The following is a 25745-nucleotide window of genomic DNA, read 5'->3' on the forward strand; positions in this document are numbered from 1 at the left end:
AATCTTGTTTATACAAGATAAATCCCCAACTTATCAAATATTTCCTCGTAAAAGACTTGAGTTAAACTTCAAGTTCAACAATTAAAAATAGGTTAAATTCTGTATTAGTCCTTACACTTCAGAAAAGTTGTGATTTAGTCTCTATATTTTAATTTGACCAGTTTTAGTCCATGTCCTTTCAAGTTGGTCAATTTTAGTCATGAGCCTTGTACCATGTGTATTTTCCAATTAAATCAATCTGAATCCCTATACTTTTCGAATTTTGAAATTTCGATCTTGATAGAAATCATAATCGTTAACCCATTGCCTAGAATTTTTAATGAGTGATATAAAAATATATTTGGAGTATCAAATTTTGAAAATAGCAAAATTAACTTGTTTAATTTAATAGTTATCATTTGTTAAGGACTGAAATTTTAAAAATTGAAAAGTACAGGACTAAAATGGCCAAATTAAAGTACAAGGATTGAATCCACAACTTTTGTAAAGTACAGGGACTAATAGCAGAATTTAACCTTAAAAATATTACTTATCTGCTAAAAATAAATCAGTCAAAAAGACAAGAGGGCATCTATCAATCTCTAAAAACCATTTGTTCCTTTCAATTGATGCATAATTCTTATATAAAAGAAAGGATAATTTGATCTACAAAATGGTGCAAAGTATCATATGAACTCAGTATTTGAAAACTCAGCAAAGGATTCAGACTTCAATATGTTCCTTCACCTTGCAGTTTGCTGTAGCTGTATCAACAAGCAGGACAGATTTGGCTGCTACCATGTGAATGTCGGATATTAATAAGTGCCTCGCACGGATATGCTCAACATTTTCTAAGTTTTTTCATATATTACGAGGATCACACTCTCGAATATGTTTCAGACAAAAGTACTACGGAAAAAATGAAAAGTTGAGGTAATACGGTTCAGAATATGCATCTGTATTCGGTAAAAGTGCCATTGAAGCCTTTGTACTAGGGTCGGATTGCATTTTGTCCCCTCTACTAAAAAAATAGTCAAATTAGTCTCTATACATTAGATCAAAAAGCAAACTAGTCATTCTGTTTAAAATTTCATCCATTTACTGTTAAAAATTGGTCCCTATACGTCAAAATGAGGTACATGTGGCACGCCAAGTGTAACTATTTGATTATTTTGTCAGCCACAGCAGTTTTTAATAATAGAAATGGAAGAAACTTTTAATAGAAAGGGCCAGTTTGCTTTTTAATCTAATATACAAGATTAATTTGGGCATTTTTTAGTAAAAGTGGCAAAATGCACTCTGGCTCTTAGTACAGGGGCCTCAATGAGTACTTTTACCATCTGTATTCACAATTTACTGTTATTCTGTTTAAAGGATCGATGCCCAGATACGTACCTAAGATACAATCAGCTTTGGCCATTTAATTTCTCCAAAAGGATTTTGTTCAACAGGCCAGGGTTTGCTTTGCCTTTTGATAGTTTCATTACCTGCATATGACCACTAATTTAGAAAGAGGCTATCAATGATTTCATACAAGTAGAAGAAATGTAACTTTTGTGTAAATTTAACTTACTTGGCCGGCAAAAAAGCCCTGCAGCTTAGTTTTCCCGCCGCGATATTGTTCTAGCTGTTTTGGATTCTCAGAAATCACTTTATCTATCATTTTCCCGATCTCAACAGGATCAGCTATCTGCAAATGTTGGAACATATGTTACATAATCTCTAATAAACTATCATTTCAATAACAAATATCAAAGAAATAACATATCAGCTTATTTGTGTTCGGGTCTATATCATATTATCTTCCTATTGAATAGCCCTTAATGCCTGTTTAGAGAGCGATAAAACTTCAACAGGTAATCATACAAGCTGGTTCATCTAAAGTTACTACACTCACCAAAAAGTTCAGCTCTGTTCGCTCATATGCGTACACTCTATAATTTCTAACCCTAGCTTACCATGTTCGAAAAATTCAAGACTTACAATTAAAACCGTACTTCTCAGTTTATCTTAAGATACAGATATTCATGTTTAAAGGAGCATCGTACGGCTAACTTGCCTGAATAAGATCCTTCTCTTCTATGAGTCCCTTCACAGTTCCACCTTTGGCTAGCAGCTCAGATAGTATCTGTGATGTTTTAGAGAAATCGTTAAAACTAATAGAACCATAAAACACTACCAAAGAATAAGGATTTTATGTCGACATAACCAAAACGCTTCGTTTTCCTTTCATGCTCATTTATATACGAGAGACAGTACCGCTTCCAGAATACATCCCCTAAAGCTAATTTGTGAAAATACAAAAATTTCTCCGCTAAAAGTCATATAATATCTGCAAATCAAACAGCTGCTGGACTCTAAAATGTTTGAACTGTTTCACCCGGTAATAAAAGTAAAACGTTACCTCTTTTCCAATCTTTCCACTGATTGTCCCACTTTTAATGGAAGCTATCAGCTCGGCTAGCTCTTGTGGTGTAAGTTTGATATCATTAATGGACAGCTTTTCGTTCTTCATATAGGCAGCAATATCACCCATGATCCAGTTGGCAGCCAGCTTTATGTCAGCACCACTTGAAAGAGTTGCATCAAAGTATTCTGCAACCTAGAACATTGATCATGTGAAGAAAAAAAATCAACTTAGAGCATTTTCTTATGATCCCAAACAAGATAATTATAAGAAGCCATGCAAGGACTTTTAAGTAAAAAGTTATAGAAAATTCATCAAGGCACGGTTAAAAAAGCTTGCTAACGATTAGCAGGAACATTAGTTAAGGACATTAGTTATAGAGCTTAGTTATAGAAACCAGGGATATTAAGCACATGTTCTTAAATTAGTTAAGGAGATGAGCAAACAAGGAACATTAGCAGTTAATCATATACTGTAGGAAAAAAAACTAAGGGCCATTTCAAGAGCAAGAAGCTACAATATGTTAAACTTAAAGCTTTCAAGCTTTCATCTTTCGACTTAACCCAACAATACAAGGTAAATTTCATAGGAGCTCTCCTTTCTGGGTTCCTAATCAACTAACTGATGCTTAGCTGGATGCTGGTGGATATATTAGCAACCATTATGAACAAAGAAAATTACTTTGAATACTTACATTCATGTCATTTGCCAGGAAAAGAACATCCTGCATGCTCAGCCCCATCTTTTCATACCTACGACGCTTCGCTTCTGGAAGTTCCGGCAAAGAGTTGCTAATGCTATCAACATATTCCTGAGTGAGGATAACTTCAGGGAGGTCTGGTTCAGGGAAATATCGATAATCAGAAAGTCCTTCCTTTTTCCTCATTGTAACTGTTTTCTACAAAAGGGCACAAAGGTTTGTGGGGTACATAAGTAACAACGAAGTAAAGGGTCAACCATATATCTTAGATTAGTCCTAGCTTGATATTAATATGCAGGTCTAACCTGAGCACCTTCTTCCCATAGACGAGTTTCCTGTACAATTTGATCACTTTGGCCTTGACTATGGAGTAGTGCCTGCCTTGATATCTCAAAATCAATTGCCCTATTAATTGATGAAAATGAGTTCAAATTTTTTATTTCAACCTGCAAATACGGTATAAGGTTATCTGTGTCAGGCACTGAAAATTCTACTAACTCCATGCTTTTGCTTTGCTCTATAAATGTGATAGAAAAATGCATCTATCTCAAAATCTTAAATCATAATCACAACAAAGGATTAAGGGTTAACAGTTTATGATCAGAGCTCATTCAGAGAAATGTAAGAAAAAGAGAAGAAACGTAAGCAATGCCACTCTCCTATTGGTCCCCTGGGAATGGTGGTACTTGAATCTGCAAGACGTATTAAACCATAGATCTCACTAATTAAGGCACAGTAATTTAAGCAAACTATTGACCTTTGTTCCGAATTCTGACTGTCCAACTGGTCGAATTGATACATTTACATCACAGCGAAGTGAGCCTTCTTGCATATTTCCATTACTAATTCCCAAGTATCGAACCACCCTCTGTAACTCTGCAGCATATTCAGCAGCTTCAATCCCAGTTCTCATATCAGGTTCAGAAACAATCTCAAGCAAAGGTACCCCTGCTCTATTTAGATCAACCTGCAAAAGATAACCAACAGTGTCAATAAGCAGAAGGTCGAAACAGTAAACTGACTCCTAAACCATCAAAATTTGGTGAAGGGGCAAAAAGTGAAAGGAAGAAAAGCTACACCACAAATGACCAGATTGCAGCAAGATTTATTGAAATGTCATTCGTAAAGGAAACAATATACTATATGGTTGCACCGTATGTTTAGAAAAATAACTATATATCGATGTTAGAGAAGTAATTTCCTGTGAATAATCCCCATTTCCAGAATGAAGCAGCTTCCCTGCATCTTCCTCCATGTGAACCCTGGTAATACCAAACTTCCTATGGCCACCACCGAACTCAAGAGGGAGATCCAAATCAACGTAACCACCAGTTGCAATTGGGATATCAAACTGAGATATTTGGTAACCCTTTGGAAGGTCTGGATAGAAGTACTGCTTCCTATCAAACTTCGAGTTTAGAGATAGCTTACAATTAAGTGCAAGACCCAATTTAACAGCGAATTTAATCACTTTCGAGTTTAAAACTGGCAAGGCACCAGGCAATCCCATGCAAATGGGACAGATACTGGTATTTGGTTGGGATCCATAATTGTAAGGACAGCTACAAAAGGCCTTGGTGAGAGTTGAAAGCTGGACATGTGTCTCTATTCCAATGATTGCCTCATAGTCTCTTGTGATCTTATCAACTGTTTTTTTCAGGGCATGTTGTGGAACTTTGACTTTGGGAGGCTGCTGCTTTTCTTGTGTAGCTGTTTGAGTTTGACTACTCTTCATTGTGCAGTAAAGAACACCATTCCTTCTGCTAAATAATGCAGTTGGGTAGAGCAAAAATGGGTGGATTTGAATAGTTCTAAACAATGTGGAAGCCATGTTGTCAATTGTTCACTTCACAGATATGGAATCATAGAGTTAAAGGATTCTTTCTCTCTCTCTGTGCAAAACATCAAACAGGTCATAGGCAAGCTTCAATACACTGACTAAAACAAAAAGAGGCACAAAAAAATGCAAAACAAAGTTATATACTTGTATCAAGCTTAAGACTTTGAACAGAAAATTGTTGAAAGGTATCTTTTTTTTTTGAATACCCAGTTTGAATTCCATGCTTAAAACTTGAAAATAAATTAGAAATGACGTTTATACATAATAAATGCCAAGTAAGATTTTCAGTGGAAAAAACTCAAAAAGCAATGATTTTGAAAGGAACTCATTAAGAAGAAAGGCATTATAATGTAAAAATTACAGAAGAATTCCAAGTGAAACTCAAAAGCAATAACATAATGGTTTATTCATTTATCAATTTGCTTGCTTGAAGCAGACAAGCATTAAAGGGGAAAGAACAAAACAAAATACTGAAACATAGTAATAAAGGCAATTAGAGTTTTGAAAGATTATGAAAAGTGAAAACTAATAAAGAGAGTTCAATGCTTACTTGTTTGAGGAACAAGGACACTGAACTGAAAAGCCTGAAACTTTGAGACTTTACAGCCTATCAACAGCCATCCACATAAAGCATGAAAAGAAAAAGATTAACCGATGTCAAAAAGGGAATTTCTGCTTTTAGGTGCCTTGGTGTAAAATTATATATGGAAATTATGATAAAAATGGGGGACGTGCCGGAGTGGCTATCGGGATGACTAGAAATCATGTGGGCTCTGCCCGCGCAGGTTCGAATCCTGCCGCTCACGTTTTTATAGTTTTTTACAGTGGCCTTGTAGTTGTAGCCAATAAAGGTGATATTGCTTATTTACTCAAATTATGCATAAATGCCTCCCTATTTCGTCTTTCATTTTTCTCATAAAAATTATGAGAAAATTCATTAAAATATTAAAATGGAAAAGCAAAATATTAAAAATTATGAAGAATTAAACTTACCCATATCCCGAAATTAAGCCAAATGGAAAAGCAAGAGATGAGCTTGAAATGGAACTTACAAATGATGGCGGCACTACCAGAACAACTTCATTTATGTATAATTTGTGTAAATAAGCAATATCACCTTTATTGGCTACAACTACAAGCCACTGTAAAAAACTATAAAAACGTGAGCGGCAGGATTCGAACCTGCGCGGGCAGAGCCCACATGATTTCTAGTCATGCCCGATAACCACTCCGGCACGCCCACTACTTTGATCAGGTTTTCCATATAATTTTTTTACCAACGCACCAAAAAGTTGATTATATCTAAATAGAGCAGGAATATTTTTAGTAGAAAATAAATTTATCTATTGATCTAATGTATAAAAATTAATTTATTCATTTTTTAAATAAAAACTATATAAATTAAAACATTTGACTGCTTAAATTAAAAGATATGAAATATATATTTATAATTATTTAACTTTTATTTTTTGTTATTATATTTATATTAGTGATAAATTAATTAGTTACCAAATAAAGTAGCCAATTCTGTCATTTCCAAATAAATCTTAATTATCAATTTTCTTTATAAATATTAGCTGTTGAATTGACATAATTGAATTTTCTTTTCTAATAGAAAGAAATTAAATAGATAGATTTACCTAAATCCATCTAGTATGGTAGGTTAATTAATTTGAATTTGTGTATTTTTATATATAAATTACCTCCAAAGCTAACTCACAAATACAAAGTGTAAGATAATTGGTAATTGAAACCTGTGGAAGATGGCCAAAATTTCTCACTTTCTGATCATTGCTCTTGTTTTCACTGGTTTGTTTTTCTTTACTGAAATCCATCTCATTTTTTGATACGATTTTCTGTATTCATTAAAGTAACATCTATTTAGAGTTCATAGAATCCTTAACCTGTCTATATTGTCTCTTAGATGTCATATAATGGATAAGGGTTAAAACCCTATTAAGCATCGCGACACTCACTTCCTTTTGGTAAGTGACCGTCACTTTGTGAACCCCGCCTCTGGTTCGAGCTCTTAATAAGGTCGGGTAATAATTCCGACTCGAACTAGGAGCAATATTGATTTGTTGAGAAGCGTATTGACTCCGAACAGACGACGTTTTACAGATTTTTTCAAAAAGAATTAGTCTTCTCTCAATGACGGTTTTTCAAAATAAACTACATCTAAAATCACTAAACTATTACTAAATTTATGTTTTGAAATTGACCACTTAACTTTAAAAAATTATAAATAATTATTAAATTATTTAAAAACTTTTATTTAAATTATTTTTATAATTTTTTAAAATTGAGTAAAACACCTTTGGTGTAGTTTATCCCATGTATATCTAATTTCTTGTATATATAAAATTTTCGTTATCGCACGTATGCAGTTGTGATAATGGTGGCTGAAACAGAAGCATGTGAAATGACATTATATCCAACCAATTGCATTGTTCAGGACTGTCAAAACAAGTGCTTAGAAAAGAGCCCCACCTTTACAGGCCAATGTCAGGGCTTTAAATGTGTATGTACTTGGCCCTGCGATTGATGATTCCCCCTAATAATAAGCTTGTATGTACTTTCTTGTAAGAAAGTAAAACATACCTATACTTATTAATAAATATTTTAAATTATGTTTTTTTAATATTTTCTTTGTTTATGTTTGTTTGGTGTTAGAGTTTGATTTTCGTGGTTTGAGTTGTAATAAAGTAGGATTAAACCGATTTATGAATGAATCATTTAAAATTGATAAAAAAATTAAAAGTTGAAACTAAAATCAATGATTAAGGCCCTATTTTAAAAATTTAGACTCTAAATACTCGATTAATAAATACTTTTAAATTAAATAATAAAAGTAAAATTGATTGAATCATGTTGAGATAAAATATATATAAACCCATGCCCTTATATATCCTTCAATGTGAATTACTTCAAATCAATGTATTTCCCTTTATTGTTCTTATATTGGAATGAATTTATTTTGTATAAATTTTACATGCTTGAAGTTTTTTCAATGGTATGCACAAATTAATTGTAAGGTTATTTGTATCGGACTGAATCAATTTGATCAAAATTGATTGGGGTATTGGTCTGAAAAAAAGAGCATTGAACTAGTTAAACTGGATATACACTTTTATCCAACACTCCAACCTGAATTCGAGTAACATAAATTCATTAGGATTTTAAGGAAAACCCAACTCATGAAAAGCAATACATGCAAACCAGAATTGCAGAACTATGGAAAACTTAAGCAAAAAAAACAAGAACACATGCTGTATATACTTATAACCAAACTCGTATAACGAATGGTTTTTTTTCAAAAAGATTATTATTTGATACACTCACGGTGGGAAAAAAATGTTTCCTTTATGATTGTTGATCTATAGTTCCAGCCTAAAGAATGACTGACAAAATAATCGATTGAGAACCGGAACAAGCAACTATGCTACACACAAGAAATGTAAGTATTGTCATGTTCCAACACTAAGGTTGTGCTATAAATGTAATAATCACCAAAACAACTTAGTCCAAGAACCTAAAAATGGGAAAACAGCAATCAACAATCTCAACAACAAAGGTTCATTACTTTCGGTCTCGCTTATACTCAACCTGTCCTTTGGTTTTGTGGTCCGTTTTGATCCGTTTTCCATTGTTGATGGTGTTCTCGTTGGTTCAGTTCCATCGAGCTCGTCCCATCCACCAAAGCTAGTTGTGCCCTGGTCATCAACGACCCATGATTGATAACCTTTCATTCCCTTTTTGTTCTTTGGACCTTCATGTACTTGTTTCTCCTTTTTAATATTTCTTACTGTGCGCCGTGATGTATACTTTTTCGTTTTCCTTGCCCTCGCATTACGCTTTTGCTTGCTTTGTGACTTTCCCAAAACTTTTTCGAAGGCAAAAGCTATTGCTGACTGTCCAATTGTAAGTGCTAATGCCATGAGGAAAGCTTTCGGGCCATTGGCAAACAACAGCGAAAGTAAAATGGGCGGTAGCCCCCAACCAAAGGATTTGAAAGCCTGCATTGATCAATAGCAAAAGTATTAGGATCAATGGAAATTATTTACTATGAACACAAACAAAAAATTTTGATAAAATAACATTGTGGTCTGCAGAAGATAACACTATTTCTCGCCGAGATCAGCAGGGTCTGCAAAAACTTCACAGTTTCTTGATGCTGAAGTAACCTAATACTAAAGCTTCCATGTAGTTTTCCGGTACTCAAACTAGTTATAACTTGTATCAGCTGCCATTTGAACTCCTTATTGCGAAGGACATCAAAGGGGACTTTTTAACATCGAATTAGCGAAACACTTCTGGGAAATTAGGAACTGTATCATTAGATTCTTATTTTCCCATGGAGAACCAGTCCTATGCAAAATATTCTTAGTATCACTGTAGTTTACAGTTATGGAAGAACTAGGTATGCGAGCCATGCAACTAAGATTTGAAGTGCAAGAGGCAAAGTCCCTAAACGGTCGTGTTATTGTCTGTTGAAACTAACACTATTACTCAGTCTGCAAAACTTCAGACAGTTAGCTAATGACCAAGTAGCCTCATACTAATGCTTCTCAAACAAGTTAACTTGCCTAAGCTGCCATTCAAATTCCTTATTGTGAAGAAAATCAAAGGGTTTTTCAGCATCCATAGCCAAAATGCTTCTTGGAACTTAGGAGTCTTATCATTCAATTCCTATATGGAGTGTCAGTCCCATACAAAAGATTCTTATCATGTAGCTTACAGCTATGGAAGAACTTCATATATAAGCCTGCAACTAAGATTCGAAGTGCAAGAGTGGGCGAAGGGAGCCTACCCCACACCCCCTAAAATGAAAAATTGCAGCTTTAGACCATTCAAAATTCATAAAATCCTAAGTTAATATATGGAAAGATTATAGCCCCCCAAATGCTAGAATTTCGATTTAGTTCTTTTGAAACCATAAATATATCAGTCAATACAATGATGACATCACATTTTAACTCTCATAACAATATATAACTTAATCTCGGCCCCTTAAAAATTTTCTAACTTCTCCCTTGCAGAAGGCGAAGTCCCCTAAGTTTTGAACTTTACAACAGAAGCAAATCCTATTTAAACTAAACCAAATAAACCCAAGAATTAGCTAGGTTCTGAATCAAATTTCTTCATCCTTTTATTTGTTCACAAAGAAGCTAATTAGACCATCAATGCTTCACAGCATTAGCATTAGCTGAACAAAGATAAGGCTAATAATCAACCAACCAAAGTTGATAAACAAAATGGCCCTTTGCCCCTCGCAGTTTTGATTCATTAAGCTAAATCCATAAATGGTATCAAAATACTTAAATAAATGTTCCAAAATTTAATTCAATGCAACTGAAAAAAGTATTAAACTTTACACAGAATTTTTAACTTATAAGCATCAAAACTATCCCCCCTTTTCAACCCCATTTGCAATTAACAACTCAAAATATAAATTTTCTAACTTGTACCTTCAAAATCCAAAGGCTATCAATAGCTTCCTCCAAAATCCCAGAACTTGCCGTTTCACCATCATAATCTTCTTCTTCATCATCATCTTCATCTTCGTTGTTTTGGGTGTTAAAAGTGAAATCTTTGGCACGAATTGTCTCGGCATTTGAGTCCCACTTTCTTCTTCTTTTCCTGCTATTGATATCTCTGGCTGCAGATGAGCTGAAACGACGGCGTAAATGAGAAGGAGGGAGAAGGAGAAATGGGAAATGGATGATATTATGGAGGCGGGTTTTTTGTCGCTGAGTGAAGAAGATGAAAGAAGAAGGACATGGTTGAACTGTTGTTGCTGCCATTTCCATTTTTGGATTCTCTCCATTTTGCCACTTGTTGTCTTCTTCTCTATTGATGATAAAATAACTTTCCAATCACCTCACGACGTCGTTTCGCCAGTATATAAACTTGATCTATCAATCACTCTTATCAATCTCCGTTGTCCGGATTAATTAAAGGCGCATTTCATAGAGGCTAAAATCATGCTGCAAAGTTTGATTTTTTTTTAATATCCAAAATTCAGTTTCTTTATTTTTCATTTTAAGAATTTAATTTAATATTTTTACTTTTTAAAATTTAAAATTTAGATTTAATTCTAAATAAATAGTTATATAACAAAAAATAACACTATAATAAATGTGAATTTAGCAAAAAGATTTCTGCTATCTTAACAATTGAACTTTTATTTTAAATTTTAAAAATAGTGAAATCAATTTTTTAAAAGTAAAACTAACTTCTAAATGTATAAAATTAAACATGATTTTATTAAAATGGTAAAAATCATAAGCTATTTAATTATGTTAATATATTTTCTAGAAACAAAATTGAAAAGAAAATGATGGTGTATTACTGTATTGGATTCGTACCTCATTAATGTGAATTAAAAAAGTCCCGTTAAGTAAAAATAAAATTAGAAAGACATAAAATTGACAAAGTAGAAAAATAAATAAAAAGCAAAAGTTTCTTTTTCGTAAGTGCATTCGGTAAGAAAGCGGAAAAACTAAAAAATATTTCCACCCATTACTTGATAATTGATAATTGAAAAATGAGAGAAAAAAAGTAAAACTTCTGAAAAGCACACAATTTCGAACTGATGTACACTTCTTTTCATTTCTTTTTTCTTGCCATTCCAATTTAAATTTTTTTTTAATCTTTCTTGATACAATAACTACACATAAATAAAAAAATATCACGCTTCAACTCACTCAAACCCACATCCACCTATATTTCAAATACACTCAAAATTTTTATTTTCTTTTCAACTTTCCACTTTCTTATTCTATCATTCAACTTTGTCACTCAACCAACCAAACCCTAAATGTTGTTTTGTACTAAAATTTGACTGAACATACAAATATTCAGATCACACAGCACTTTTTTATAAACAAGTGTAAAATCTAATAAATAAATCAAAGCATATTTAGGGATAATAAAATGGAGCCAGAAATTGAAACAGGAACAAGACTGAAAAAGAAAATTTTCAGTAGAGTTCATTACACTAAAAGTTGCAAATCTAGAAAACTAAATTATAATCTACCAATCTGTATATGTCAATAAAACAACAAAAATTCAAAAATCAAACCAAAGACAGAAAAGCATATTTCCAACAATTTTCATTTAAACCTGAACAAGCAGTAGATGCAAACAACCCACATTCTTATCCTGATTCACCTCATTTCGAGTTTCGATCGATTTCCATGATGTAAATGTGTCTCTAAGAAGCAACGAATGGAAATACAAAATCGGATTTGCAATCTACCTACCAGCTGAGAAACTTTACAGAAGGGGCAAAGTGTGCGAGTAATTCACAGCCGTGACGGAATAAATAATGTACGCAAGACGGCAATGTTTAAGGCGGTCATCCTGAATGACACAGAGTAAATATTAGATCAAATAAATTGCTAGCTATGTTGCTCTGAGTCGAACTTTTCATTTTTCATGAAGTATTTAGGAGATGGGTATAGGGAAACAATTCTCCAAATATGCAAAAAAAAACTAGGAAAGAATGTGTTGAATACATATCTGAATTCAACACTCGGACCTAAGTCCACACAACATAGATGGCTAAAATCAGCATTGTTCTTGTTCACTTTTATTTCTTAAATGTTAAAAAGTATGACGTTGATGCATCCAGTTTTCGTAACTGAACTCCAGGAATTATTGATCTTATCCTGTAATATTAATAGAGTGAAGGATATTAAATGTTCAAAAAAGTCCCTTTTTCTTCTCAAATTTTTGTCTTTTAGAATCATTTTCATTCTTCTAGAAAAAAATGAGAAACGAGGAAACTAACCATCAAAGCCGAACTGCAAGCCAACCAAACAGGCTTTACCGGTCACACTAGCATTCTAAGGCATATGTTGGGACCTACAACAATAGAAAAATAATTAGGTTGATTTCAGAACTTTGATAAGAAAGAAAATCAGATAAAACCTGGGTCGTATAACTTGTTCTACAAAATATAGAAGACTGGATAATCCCACTAAAGGAAATCAGTCTATGTATCACACAAATTCAAACTAAAAAGATATGAAAAAGTAATGACATCCATTTGTTCAAAGCAGCAAAGAAACAAAATTAGTTCTCGTTGGGCAGATGTAGCAATATGTTCAAAGAAAAGAGTATGTGTATATATATATGTATGACCACTCACACAAGCAATGTTCTTAAATATTAGGTAAGTTTTCAAAACATTAAGGACATGAATCCAAGAAAATAAAGCTGCAAACTTGGGCCTCCTACCTCGAACATATTTTCATCAAGAAAACCGGACACATTATGAGTTGTACTATTAGAACTATCATACTGGAGAATCCTTAGCTTTCCTTCCTGAATTGAGAAATGAAGAAATTTGGAACAATTAGTCAGCCACCGCAGATTAAAAAGAAAAAGGGTTAGTGTAAAAAGACAAATATGAAATTAATAGAAATGTCAACTGCTGACCTTTGTTCCATATACAAGGCCACCTCCGACAGAAGGATGAAAGCAAGCTACATTTACCTCATCCTCTGCACTTGGAAGAACTCTCACAAGCTCCATATCAGAAACTCTGTACACCTGAGTAATGAAGTAAAGCGAATTACACAAAAAGCCCAAATGCAAATGAACATGATAGAAGGGATTTTATATTCTTAAAACAATGCCACAAACAGATAAATAAAATGTATCAATATAGAATAGAGTTTAACCAGAGACACTAGCTGCAATTAAGCAGACAAAACTGAGGACATGCATGAAACATTTAAATGCGTTGTGACATCCAGGAGTGACCAATTCTCAACCAAATCAATAAAATGAGGCAACCGGAACTGTAAATGCATAGATAGAGGAAATCACATGTTTTTACCTCCAGAATGGTGTAAATGGGCACTGTGGTCTGTCCATCTATTATCACACTTTTGAGAAGTGAGCTATGGCGACGACCATAGGCAAGTAGTATATGCTCCGATGTGGGTGAAAACTGCAAATAAGATAAAAGAAGGTTCATACATTACAACATTGCACTGGTTTCACATACAGCACTGTGCAGGTATCTTCTAAATATGCATGGGCAACCCATGGCACTAAAACCCAGAAATCTTGACATAACAAATTTTCATTTGATGAACTGAATAGAATAGTCTACACAAAAAGGTAAACAGGGAAGGGAGAGTTGCACCTGAATAGATGTTAAGCAGTGAGCAGCTCTTATTGCCCGTGAAGCAAGCACCAACCCAAATCTGCACAAAAAGAATTTCAAACTTTCAAAAGGATACTAATATAAACTGTAAACAGAAGAAAGAAAGGGTAGGTATATAGAGCATATATTATAAGATGTTTGGGATTTACGTGGCCTCCTCAAGCGAATATATACGAAGCTCATACATAACCCGGTGTGCCAAAATCGGGTGTCGTGTGGGGGAGGTAGCAACTCCTGCAACATCAGAATTAAGCTGGCTCTGAACTCCAGGATCGGCTTCCAAATGAGGAAGCACACAGGCAACACAGGCTGCTAAAAATCTCCCACAAGGTGAAAAATGTGCACCCATTTCACTGCAATCATATTTTCAGAGAATAGTTTGAAGAAGATAAATCAGTGATATTTTGCAGCATACACAAGAACATAACAACAACAATGTACCAAAGGAGTTGGTTTAAGAAGAAGCAAAAAAATAGCCTAATAAAACTGGACAAGGTAATGGAAGAATTAACATACAATTTGGCTCTCTGCATGCATATCATTCCTAGATAAGAAAGAATAATAATCTACAATGTCTTCACAAAACTATAGTTATAAAGAACACACCTACAAAGCACAGCATGTGGAATGGTCAAGCGACATTTCTCGGGATCAAGGAAAGCACAAGGGTCTTTCATATCATGTGGCCATATTCTAAGCTTTACAGTGCAAGGTAGTTCTGCTGCTACCGCAGCCGCAAGAGATGTGGCAAGTTCAGATGGAATTCTGCCAACAGCAGGTTGAGGATCGCTACTCTCATGTATGATGTTGCTATAACCAGATTCACCAGTTCCACTTGAGGAGACCATGCGAGAACGTGAAGAACGATGCCGTGAACTTGGTCTTCCAGAAACTCTTGTTTGGCTAACACTCGGGACCATACCTGAAGAAGCTACTGAAGCAGAAGTTCCTGTTTCACCAGCTGGGAGTGAATTCTCATGACCACCACCAGCAGCCAAATGCATATTGCGCTGACCAGCTTGGGTCTGACCAATTAACCATCCTTGCAAGAAAGGTAGCTCCCATGAGGTAGGATCGCCAAAAGGGAAAAACTGAGTAGTTCTTTCCACAGACTGGACCTCCATCATCTCCATGGGCTCCATTGCAGAATTGGAAACATCAGTTTCCATCTCAGTCGGTAAAGGATTGGCTCCTGTTTCTTCTGGCAATGGAGAAGAGCTATTTGGTTCAACAGGAGACAACAAAAGTTCATACTGCCCGGTTGGAGTTGAATAGGTCAGAAGCCGTACTGAGGCAGGTTGATTTCCTCTCTGATGCACACCATTTGAACCAGTGTCACCATCAACATTCTGCAAAGATGTTCTCCCATTATCTCTAGCAAATAATGGCCATATCATGAAAGGTAAAGACATTAGAGGTAGTTCATTTGCCAAATTAGGTCGATCATTAGCCAAATATACAGTTGGGGCTGGATATCGCAAGAAACCAGGAGAAGTTGCCACTGTCATTGACGAATCAGATGAGTCAAGATCATTGACCTGAAAAACAGCCCAGAAATCTAATTAGTAAGAGAGTAGACTAAAGTACACAATCAATTTGATAGAACTGAAATTTCACCTCAGCAGTCAAAAGAAAAGGAGCCGCATATGGATGAAAATGCACAGCTCGAAGTGAGCGTCTCGTCTTCAGTATAATAGCCGGAGAGGATGTCTCTCCCCTCCTGTTGTAATGCCATATATATAACTGACGAACAGCTCTAAAGTCAGGCAGTCATATAACAATCCAAATACAGAAGTACACATATATGGAATAGTCAACCTCACCTTATGTCCTGAGGCTACTGCAAGAACTTCCCCTTGAGCATGGAAAGCAATGGATGCAATAGGGCGGTCTGCATGAAGGTGAGAAATGAGAAATAACATAGAGCATAAACACATTCATGCTTCTCAATGTGAAATGTTACAGAGGGAAATACACAAGAGTAATTACAGAAATCACGTGTCCCTATACACTCAGCAGTATTTGCATTCCACAAGCGAACTTCATGGTCCAAACTTCCACTTGCAAGTATCTCTGGATACAATGGATGGAATCTGACCTGTAAAATTCCAGCAGCAGAAAATATTAATACAAACTTTACCATAAACATCCAAAATGCAAAATCGTTTAGGCATTCAAAAACAAAAAAAGGGATTCAGTAAATCAACTAAAACCTAATTATAGATCAATTATATTTTCATCTTCATGTGCTGAATCAAAGATCAAAGAATGCATTTACAAAATACATAGTGATCTTCTGGATGGATACAGATGAATCAAGCAGCTTTCTTCTATATAAATTAATTTTTTTATCACATCCAATTAGGCTGAAGTGACAGGTAGACGTTAACCAAATTTAAAGGCAAAGAGTTATCAACAGTCTTACCACCCACGGTGTCCTGCGATGACCACTCAACACCTTCAAACAGTTGCCAGTTTGGCAATCAATAATCTTAACTGTATGATCTCCACTGCAGAACCAAAATCCAAGTAAAATATGTAGCAAATATTAGGGTGAAGTGAACTGGACACCTGATTAGACAGAAAGAAAACTGGAACAAGTAACTCACTGTGTAGAAGCAAGTGTTTTTCCGTCAGGACTGAAGGCTGCTGCAATAGTAGACCTTGGAGGAGGCAACAATGGGCAGTATTTTGCTGAAAAATGCTGCAACGACTCTGACTCTACCCTGCAACCCAATATAAAGCAATAAAATTTATCAGGATCCCTACTATAAAATAGGAACATACTTGCTATGAATCACCATGAATGCATGATGATAAAAAGAATGGACCACAAAATAAAATATAAACCTCAGTAGCTTCCACTTAAAAAACTGTGAAAGAAACTGGAAAAGAATGGTATTACCAGGAAAGAAGATCAGATCTAGCATCTCTTTTTGCTAGACATTTTGGCCTGCAGGAATCAAGATGGCTCTTTGACTCTTCTCCCCATAGCTTTCGAGATGACCGTTTTGTTCGTGGAGAAACTTCTCTTTGTGCCAATAAATGAAAGACATTGCTAGAACAAGCAAAAACATAGAAGAACTTATTCAGCATAAGCATGAAATATCAAAACTATGTACTTAAATCAATATAAATGGAATAATGGACAATTAAAACCTAAAGTTCTTGAGCTCAACGAGCATAAAAGGATAAATTATATATTTAAATCTGTAACCTAACAACTTTGATAGATTTTTGTTTTAATTTTATCAGGTTAGAAGGGAATTACGTTTCCCATAGACACTCCCCTTGAAATTTTTAGTCCTATAATCCTATAACTATTGCTTTGAACTTACAAAATGTATAGTAACCAAGCATTTTCCATGGAATTAGTTAAACCATAGATTTCTAAAAGTTATTTGGCCAAAAACGAATCAGGAAAAACAAAATCACCGTCTCTTTATAGTTTATAGCACTGTTCCATCTGAATTGGTTGAAATTTCTCGAAAAAAATTATGCTTTAGATTAACAAAATAGCATCAAAGTTTCCAACATTTAAATCCTTTCAATAGCATAACGGGAAATTTTCCAGCTTAAACCCAAAATCAATCGTAAATCCATCTTGAAATTCAAAATTCAACATGCAAAACAAATCCAAATCCCAAATTACGCCACATTTTTCAATCACCTTAACGAACAAGATCCTAAATTTACATCAAAATCCCCCCAAAAATCTATCCGAATCCTCAACATCAGAATCCAAAAAAAGTAACCTAAAATTCAAATCCAAATCCAATTCACCTAAAAAAAATAAGTTAGCGCTAAATTCATAATCATTAAATGTTTACCTGGTCTTTCGCGAGCTGGAAGTTGATGGCGCATTCAAATCTTCGGCCCGCAGTGAAGAATCTCTCATCGTCGATTTGCCCAAGTTTTTCAAGCTTCAAAATATCTTGGCATTTTATGAAGAAAATACAAAAAAGGATAAGAAAATATTCTTTTTTCCTTTTTGTTTAAAAATAGAGGGCAAAGGAATTAGGTTTCCAATTTGGTTGTTGATCAATATGTCCTAATTATTATTAGTTGAATTTTTTTTAAAATAATTTTAATTTTTTTTCTTTCTTAGATTATTCGGTTTGTTTCTAAGGAAAACCTAGAAGTAAATAGAAGAAAACTATTAAAAAAAAAGGGAGAGAGATAGAAATATAAAATAAAATAAATCATGCTTCGCTGCTTGGCCTTTGCGCTTTATTTGTAAGAAAAATTATTTTTTTTCCTTTTTTTAGGTCGGTGACTCGGTGTTGACTATTTAATTGAGTAAAATAGCCTTTCGAAATGGGCTAAAACGACGCGTTTAAGACTTTGAGCCGAATCCAATGACGTAAACGTCCGGTTAACGAGTACCCACAATATCAATTAAAAATTATTTAATTATTATTATTATATTAAATTAAATAATATTAATTGTAGGTTTATTCTCAATTTTTTAAATAAAAATCTGATTTAAAAGAAAAAGACATTATCCTTACAAAAGTTAGAATTGTTACACTCTTTACAACAATATGACTATTTAATCTTTGGAATTGATTTTAGATCGGATGTAAGGTTAATTTAAATTTTAAATCATTTTGACTGAAAGTAGATTTCGGGTTTGGATATTTTTGAATGTGTTATTTGGATTATTTGAGTTTAAGGTAGATTTATTTATTCACGTGTGATTAGTCCAGATTCAAAGTTTATCTAAAAATAAGATAATTTAAATAAAAATATGAGGTTCGAAAAATAGATTTGAGTAAAATTTAAAGTCTGTTTTCTATATGGGTCGGGTCTTAGAAAAAAGCTTTTTAGCTCAATCCGGCCGAATATATTATATTACAAAAAATATTATATTAAATATATATGTTAAATAATTATATATGTATTTATATTTATATTAAATTACTAACTCAATAACAATTAAAACTCGTTACTCAAAACTTTAAAAAAACTTATCAAACTAAATAGCTCAACCCAAAATATAAAATTTTAAAACTTATATTTATTACAATAAAATATTTATTATATTTATTTGTATTTTTAATATAATAAATCATTTATTATATTTATAATAGTGTTTTTAATATAAATACTTTTTAATGTATTTTTAATGTGTTAGAAAACTTTTATTTTAGTATTTTTAGTGTATTTAGTTTATTATATTTTTAAAAAATATTTTAAATAAAATTAATCTAAAAAATTAATTATGAACGAGTTAACTTTACATTTCTTAAAATGGGTCAAACTTATGTAAGAAAATAATTCATTTTTCGTGCCGAATCAAGTTCGAACTTGAAAAGTTAATTTAAATACAATGCATGAGCCCAACTCAACTCATGAGTACCTCTAATTTAAGTTAATTTAATGCATGAGCCCAACTCATGAGTACCTCTAATTTAAGGTTATGAATTTTCTATTTTGAGTCATTTTGGATTTTACTGATTTTGAATTCAGGACAATTCGAATTATGTCTAGCTTATTATGACTTCATATCTTTTCAGGTTTCAAGTATGAATCTGACGAATCTAAGTTGTTGAATTTATACGACCAAGTTAATTTGGGTTAGTTTTAGATTTAAGTAGATTGAATGAAGTTTTTAAATTCAAGATAATTTTGACATAATCTAAAATGAATAAAAATTAAAATATTTATTATAATAAATGATCATTAATAAAGAAAAATAAATTAAAATCTTAAACGAAATCAATTTAACTAAATTTCGAATTCCACACTACTTTTTTTTTGGTTTAATTCAAGGTTGTTAAAATCAGATTCATGAAATTATGAACCAGGACAAATCAATTGAATTGGAATAAAGAATTTCAAGAACCAATCAACCTAGTAATCAAACCGAATTTTATTTTAATAATTTTAATTTTTAATTTTATTTTATAATTTTTTAATAATTCATTTGATCGATCGATGACCTAACAGATTCTTCCCAAAACATTAGTTTGATTAACCTATAACCCCATACTTCAAACAATAATGAAAAGTGGAAGCAACAAAGATCCCAACACAACAATTCATTGTTATTCAGAAACAGAAGTTAAAGAGTTCTAAATCAATTACACCCCAAACAGTTAAAAAAAAACCACTAACTAAAAGAAACATGCTATTCAAACATACATGATTTTGTAAGAACCTATTTCCATGAAATTTACCTCAAAATTTTCAATAAAGCCTTTTTCCACCTTCACGCATGATCTCATATGCAAGTTTATATTTTTCTACAGATGTTGTCCCACATTCTACATATTTACAAGCTGTTTCTCTCAAACTCCAGATCATAAAAGCCTTTAATTCTTGAGAACTTACCCTGGATTCGGCACCGCATAAGATACGGTACTCGGCGTTTCTCAACCACCGAGGTAAGATATATTGAGACGGGAGTTCTCGTATGTTCAACAATTTGAACACTTTCAAGACATGTCTGCATACTACGCCTTCGAATTCGAACATTTGACAGCTACAATTAACGCTGAGGTTGACCGCACTGAATGTGACGGCGTGCTTGTCATTTTCATGCCCAGACCGTCTAACTAAGTACCGGCATATCGTTCCTTCTTCATAGGTTTTTATCCCGATGTAACTGTAAGATTGTAAGAGCTCGTCTTGAAAGATTTTGAAGATGGTGAATGTGTAGAGTCGTCGGCATTGTTCTTCTATTGCTTCTTTCGTTTGCGAAAAGGATTGGAGATTGAACGAGTTGAAATCTTCTTTTCTTTCGTCTTCTCGGCATTGTTCAAGTCCTTGTTCGTATCGGGGAATGAATTCTCGAAGTGGGGTTTGGCCATTTACTTGTGTGCCAAAGAACGATTCGACAGTTTCACCTATGGGGATGCCAGCGAAAAATTTGCCCCGTAAATATAACGGAACCCAACTTTCACGCTTATCGTACATTTGTTGTAGCCAAGCATTTCCTTTCAAGTTATATTTATTTACCAGTGAATTCCATGTCGTGTTGAACTCAACCGTTGTTTGACTCTCATAAATGCACTTTTCGTACTCATATCTAAATTCAATAGGCATTGACCGTAAATTCTCCCGCTCCTTGGCTCTGATCTGCCATGATGAAAACTGATGATGTGCCCCGGGAAATACTTCGGTGATCGCTTGTTGGATGGCCATGTCTTGATCGGCAATAATCGATTTAGGACGGCAGCAAGACATTGCTTTAAACCATGTTTGGAACAACCAAGTAAAGCACTCCTTCGATTCGTTAGCAATCAAAGCCGATCCGAGAAGTACTGGCTGTTTATGGTGGTTTACTCCGACAAATGTGGCGAATGGCACCACATAGTTACTTTTCCTATACGAAGTATCTAAAATAACAACATCACCAAACTGACTGCATGAATATCTCGACCTACCATCCGCCCAAAAGACACTCCGGCAACTACCATTATCGACCTCCACTGAATAAAAGAATCCCGTATCTTCTGCTTGTCTGGTTTGAAAATACTCTAAAAGTACAGGGTACCAATCAGTTCCGATTTTGCTTTCTCGGCTTCTTTTAATAAGCTTGCCGGTGTTCATTTCACCGAGATCCATAGAGACCATACCATTGGTTTCTTCCTCTATGAATTTCTTTGAAGCTGTCGAAAATTTGTTCACGTACACCGTTTGTTCTCCGAGATCATGATTATGATCTTTATTAAGTCGATCTACCATCCAACTTCCCGAGTCTTTCTTCTTAATCCTCATAAAAGCCCCACAACCTACTCTCGAGGGATGCTGGAAACCTTCCTTCGAGCACACAAATCTTCGAGAAGTAATCGACCCGTCATTCTTTGAGCGAAACAGCTGACCGATCCGAACTCGAAACCCAACACTTTCAGCATACGATTGATAATACTCGTATGCTTCATTAGCTGTATTGAACTCTAGACCCGTATATGGTTCAGGTAAAGGTTGTCTTCCATCTCCACCTCGTTTTTGCCTTTTGAAATTTATGATACCAGACGGACTTGATCCTCCATTCTCAATTTGCCCCAACAATTTGACTTTCGGCCTACGCAACACTTCAACCAATGATTTTGGGGCAACGGGAGGTTTCTGCTGCAAAACAGGCGAATTGTTTTCCCCTTCGAGCCCGAGTTCATGGTTATGATCCTTCTGAATTTGATCGATAACCCACTTCCCAGAATCACGCCTTTGCACCCTAATGAAAGCAGGACAACCCGTTCTCGAATTCAACTGAAACCCTTCTTTCGAACAAACAAATCTTCTCGACGAAACTGACCCGTCTCTCCTCGACCTATACAACTGACCGGTTCGAATCTTAAACCCAACACGCATTGCATACAAACCATAGAAATCACGCGCCTCATCCGACGAATTGAACTCTAAACCCACGGAAGGTTCCATCCTTAAATCTCCTTCACTTTCTACATTACCACTATTGATTACATGTACTATACCAACCGGAAAAGCATTTACGACCATCGGATTCATACATTCTCCGCCGTTAAGATTAGTATCTGAGCTGTCTCCATTTAATGACAAAAAATGGTCAGAAAAAAAATCACAAAATATGATTTTCATCTTCTTCAAAAGTACTAAAACCATATAAATAATTATAACACATTAAAGCTAAAAACAATCAAAGTCCCACCTGCATCTTTAAACTCCAAATGGGAAATTTTTAAAAATACCTTTACTTATACTTAAGAACTAGGAACTCAAAATTCAATAATCAACATATACAATAAATTAATGACAAAAATGGTCAGAAAAAATCACAAAATATGATTTTCATCTTCTTCAAAAGTACTAAAACCATATAAATAATTATAACACATTAAAGCTAAAACAATCAAAGTCCCACCTGCATCTTTAAACTCCAAATGGGAAATTTTTAAAAATACCTTTACTTATACTTAAGAACTAGGAACTCAAAATTCAATAATCAACATATACAATAAATTAATGAAGAAAGGAAGAAAAACCCAGAAATTCAATCACAAAAAAGAGCTAAAAAGCATCAAAACTAAAATAATAATAACTGGATTAATCAAAGTTCCACCTGCATCTTTAAACTCCAAATGGGGAAAAATTTAAAGATCCCTTTATTTCTACTTAATAACTACGAATTCAAAATTTAACATATACAATAATTTGATAAAGAAATGAAGAAAAACCCAGAAATTCAATCACAAAAAAGAGAGCTAAAAAAGCATCAAAATTAAAATAATAACTGGATTAATCGAAGATTAAAGACAAATTAAAATCAAGGGTTCCTCATCCCCAACCCCCCAAAAAAAAGTGAAAAAGCATTTTACCTTCTGAAATCTGTGAAGTGGGTTGATCCAGAATCGATTTCCATATCTGGGTCTAGAATCAAAACTAAAAAAAAAAGCACTAATTCTGCAAAAATCTGGGTTGGATTTATCTCCTTTTCTTTGAGCGGGAAATTATGGGGGCAAAAAGGAACCCTAAAATTTCTAAAAGAAAAAAAATGTATAATTAAGGGTAAGGGTTTTGAAAGGTGAAACGAAAGAAGGTTGGTGATGGAGATTTTGGCTCTTAATCTTCTTCCATTTACCTCTTTCTTCAGCTTTGGGCTCTTCTTCTCTCTTCTGCCTTTCTAAACTAAAGTTACTATAGCCCATCATGTTTCTTTTTCTTTATTATTTTCTTTGTGTTTTTGAATTTTTTATTATTTTATACTGCTCTTGAATTCTGATTTTTCTCGTTACTTTTTTTTAAGGTGACTAAATTATTAATAAATTTATATTTTATCATTTAATTTTAAAATTATTAAATAATTATTAAATTATTTAATTGTTAAAATTATTATTGTATAGTCATTTCTATTTATATTATCTACACTAATAAAAATTTTCATTTACCTTCTCTTTTACAGTTTAATTTTTTTATGAAACAACTTTGAATGTCATTAAATTTACGAACCAAAATGTAAACAGTGTTTTCTTTGATTTTCAACATTAACTGTCAAATTGACTTAGATCTAAATTATGTTCTTATACTCATCGATAACTAATAATCCCTATACTAAATATGGATCATCCTTTGAAGTTTGTTAGTCAAACTTTAAAAAAACTTAATAGGTTAATTAAATAAAAAATTTTAAATAATTTCATCATCATTTTATAAAAATTTTAATTAAATAATTAAACTGTAAACTGTTAAAAATATTTTAGGATAATAAATTGTTGTTTTATTTATATTAAATTTTCAAGTTTAAATCCCACTGGCAGCTTTCTTTTCAATAAAATTTTCAGGGATTTATTGTTTTTAAATCTTATCTTCTATTTTAGTTTTTTTCTTTGACTTTCATTTGTTTTATATGTTTTGATATTCATGTAAATTAACAAATCATTCATTTAATTTATACATTAAAAATGTATTAGTGCTTAAATATAATAATGCATCTTAATTTATTCCAAGAGAAAGTACAGATAATTTATTAGATAGATGGAGATTGATTTAGGTAAACCTAGAAATTATTTAGGTTGTTTACTTCCATTATTCTTTTAAAAGATAGAAGAAAAAATGATAAAATGACGCCGCAAATTCAAGAAAAACTTTATTTTTTTTTGTAATAATCATTGCCCACGAGATTACATAAACGAGCTACTGAACGGACCCCATAGACTCGAATATAAGCTATTGATTTCGGAAAACAAGCTTTTATGTTAGAATTAAAGTATGTGAAAAATATCTACAACTCTCGATTTAATTAGTATGATTACTGTTGTTAATATAAGGGATGTAATTTTAAATACGTTGAAACGTATTATTTTTTATTTATAAGTTAAGAGAGATTACGATTAGTTCTATCATTTTGTCAAAAAACAGATATGATCAAAATTTATAATGAGGTTGTTTAAAAATAATATTGAGAAGATTCATTTCAATATATATATTATGAAGACTATTGTATTAAGAATCAAATTGTATTTTTATATATATCAAAATAAGATCCTACACCAAATTTTAATGGTAGAAATAAATAAAATTTTAATAAAATTAATCAATTTACTCTTTAATTCAATTTATAAAGATTAAATTATCTAATTTTTGAAGTAAAAGGATAAAATATAATTTTATCTTTTTTATTAAAAAGTAAAATACAATCTAACTCTTAGTATGAAATAGGATCTCAATAACAATTTTATAGTTTAATACGAATATATTTATTGCCAGTGAAATTTTTTAACTCCACAAACATGTTAAAAGTGTGACAAGTATTATATTTATTTATATAATTATTTTTACTTTTATTACACCTTATAATATATTTGTCAAACCTTCAAAATTTTATAAGATAAATATATAATTATGGGATGAAGTATTATTACATGTTTAAAAATTTTATGAGACAAATATATTTTTACATGTTTAATGACATGCAAGTTTACTCTTTTCACGTATCACATAAAAAAATTAAATGTATGACTTACGCTAAAATTAATTTTTCAAAACTCAAAAAGTATATAAAACTAAGAATCAATCAAATTGAAGAGTAAAAGACTAGAATTTCCGTTTAATAAAAACTAAAATTTCAAAATTAATAAAAATGAATAAACTAAAATTGATATATTAAAATATATCAACTAAATATGCATACTACATCAACTAATAAGAGCAAAAT

General features: G+C 32.9%; 4 protein-coding genes, 1 long non-coding RNA gene and 1 other non-coding gene across 17 annotated transcripts; 1 reads left to right on the forward strand and 5 right to left on the reverse strand.

The window, feature by feature from the left end:
• Positions 1–509: 509 nt before the first annotated feature.
• Positions 510–5623, reverse strand: LOC105800656 (glutamyl-tRNA(Gln) amidotransferase subunit B, chloroplastic/mitochondrial). Of its 9 annotated transcripts, none has more exons than XM_052620919.1 (10): positions 5477–5623; positions 4295–4978; positions 3844–4081; positions 3392–3532; positions 3081–3284; positions 2384–2581; positions 2039–2107; positions 1553–1669; positions 1375–1466; positions 510–770 (listed from the first exon to the last, which is right to left on the reverse strand). In XM_052620919.1, the coding sequence occupies exons 2-9, from the start codon at positions 4915–4917 to the stop codon at positions 1386–1388; spliced, it is 1671 nt and encodes a 556-aa protein (XP_052476879.1). In that variant the 5' UTR covers positions 4918–4978; positions 5477–5623; the 3' UTR covers positions 510–770; positions 1375–1385. The 9 variants fall into 9 exon arrangements, with proteins under 9 accessions (XP_052476879.1, XP_052476878.1, XP_052476871.1 ...); XM_052620918.1 differs by having other exon boundaries at positions 510–743; positions 3844–4052; positions 4287–4978; XM_052620911.1 differs by having other exon boundaries at positions 3844–4052; positions 4287–4978.
• A 464-nt stretch (positions 5624–6087) lies between these two features.
• On the reverse strand, positions 6088–6169 carry TRNAS-AGA (transfer RNA serine (anticodon AGA)). Its single transcript has one exon. It is a non-coding gene; the product is annotated as a tRNA-Ser (tRNA).
• Positions 6170–6657: 488 nt separating this feature from the next.
• On the forward strand, positions 6658–7567 carry LOC105797994 (uncharacterized). Its single transcript, XR_001134878.2, has 2 exons — positions 6658–6735; positions 7314–7567. It is a non-coding gene; the product is annotated as an uncharacterized LOC105797994 (long non-coding RNA).
• A 633-nt stretch (positions 7568–8200) lies between these two features.
• On the reverse strand, positions 8201–10786 carry LOC105800669 (uncharacterized). Its single transcript, XM_012631923.2, has 2 exons — positions 10395–10786; positions 8201–8942 (listed from the first exon to the last, which is right to left on the reverse strand). Exons 1-2 carry the CDS (start codon positions 10734–10736, stop codon positions 8433–8435), a joined length of 852 nt encoding a protein of 283 aa, XP_012487377.1. The 5' UTR covers positions 10737–10786; the 3' UTR covers positions 8201–8432.
• A 1089-nt stretch (positions 10787–11875) lies between these two features.
• LOC105800670 (uncharacterized) lies at positions 11876–18286 on the reverse strand. 3 transcript variants are annotated; one of them, XM_012631929.2, is made up of 16 exons: positions 17938–18286; positions 17013–17165; positions 16717–16833; positions 16533–16617; positions 16097–16205; positions 15931–15998; positions 15725–15850; positions 15568–15645; positions 14714–15456; positions 14257–14460; positions 14087–14147; positions 13775–13888; positions 13372–13485; positions 13171–13257; positions 12722–12795; positions 11876–12291 (listed from the first exon to the last, which is right to left on the reverse strand). In XM_012631929.2, the coding sequence occupies exons 1-15, from the start codon at positions 18003–18005 to the stop codon at positions 12769–12771; spliced, it is 2154 nt and encodes a 717-aa protein (XP_012487383.1). In that variant the 5' UTR covers positions 18006–18286; the 3' UTR covers positions 11876–12291; positions 12722–12768. The 3 variants fall into 3 exon arrangements, with proteins under 3 accessions (XP_012487383.1, XP_052476844.1, XP_012487379.1); XM_052620884.1 differs by having other exon boundaries at positions 15538–15645; positions 17938–18285; XM_012631925.2 differs by having other exon boundaries at positions 14714–15645; positions 17938–18285.
• Positions 18287–20134: 1848 nt separating this feature from the next.
• On the reverse strand, positions 20135–23757 carry LOC105800672 (protein FAR1-RELATED SEQUENCE 7). 2 transcript variants are annotated; one of them, XM_012631930.2, is made up of 2 exons: positions 23410–23757; positions 20135–22613 (listed from the first exon to the last, which is right to left on the reverse strand). In XM_012631930.2, exons 1-2 carry the CDS (start codon positions 23451–23453, stop codon positions 20300–20302), a joined length of 2358 nt encoding a protein of 785 aa, XP_012487384.1. In that variant the 5' UTR covers positions 23454–23757; the 3' UTR covers positions 20135–20299. The 2 variants fall into 2 exon arrangements, with proteins under 2 accessions (XP_012487384.1, XP_012487385.1); XM_012631931.2 differs by having other exon boundaries at positions 20135–22608; positions 23410–23756.
• Positions 23758–25745: the final 1988 nt, after the last annotated feature.

This window comes from Gossypium raimondii, chromosome 9 (genome assembly GCF_025698545.1).
Source record: "Gossypium raimondii isolate GPD5lz chromosome 9, ASM2569854v1, whole genome shotgun sequence".
In the NCBI taxonomy this organism is placed as follows: Eukaryota; Viridiplantae; Streptophyta; class Magnoliopsida; order Malvales; family Malvaceae; genus Gossypium; species Gossypium raimondii.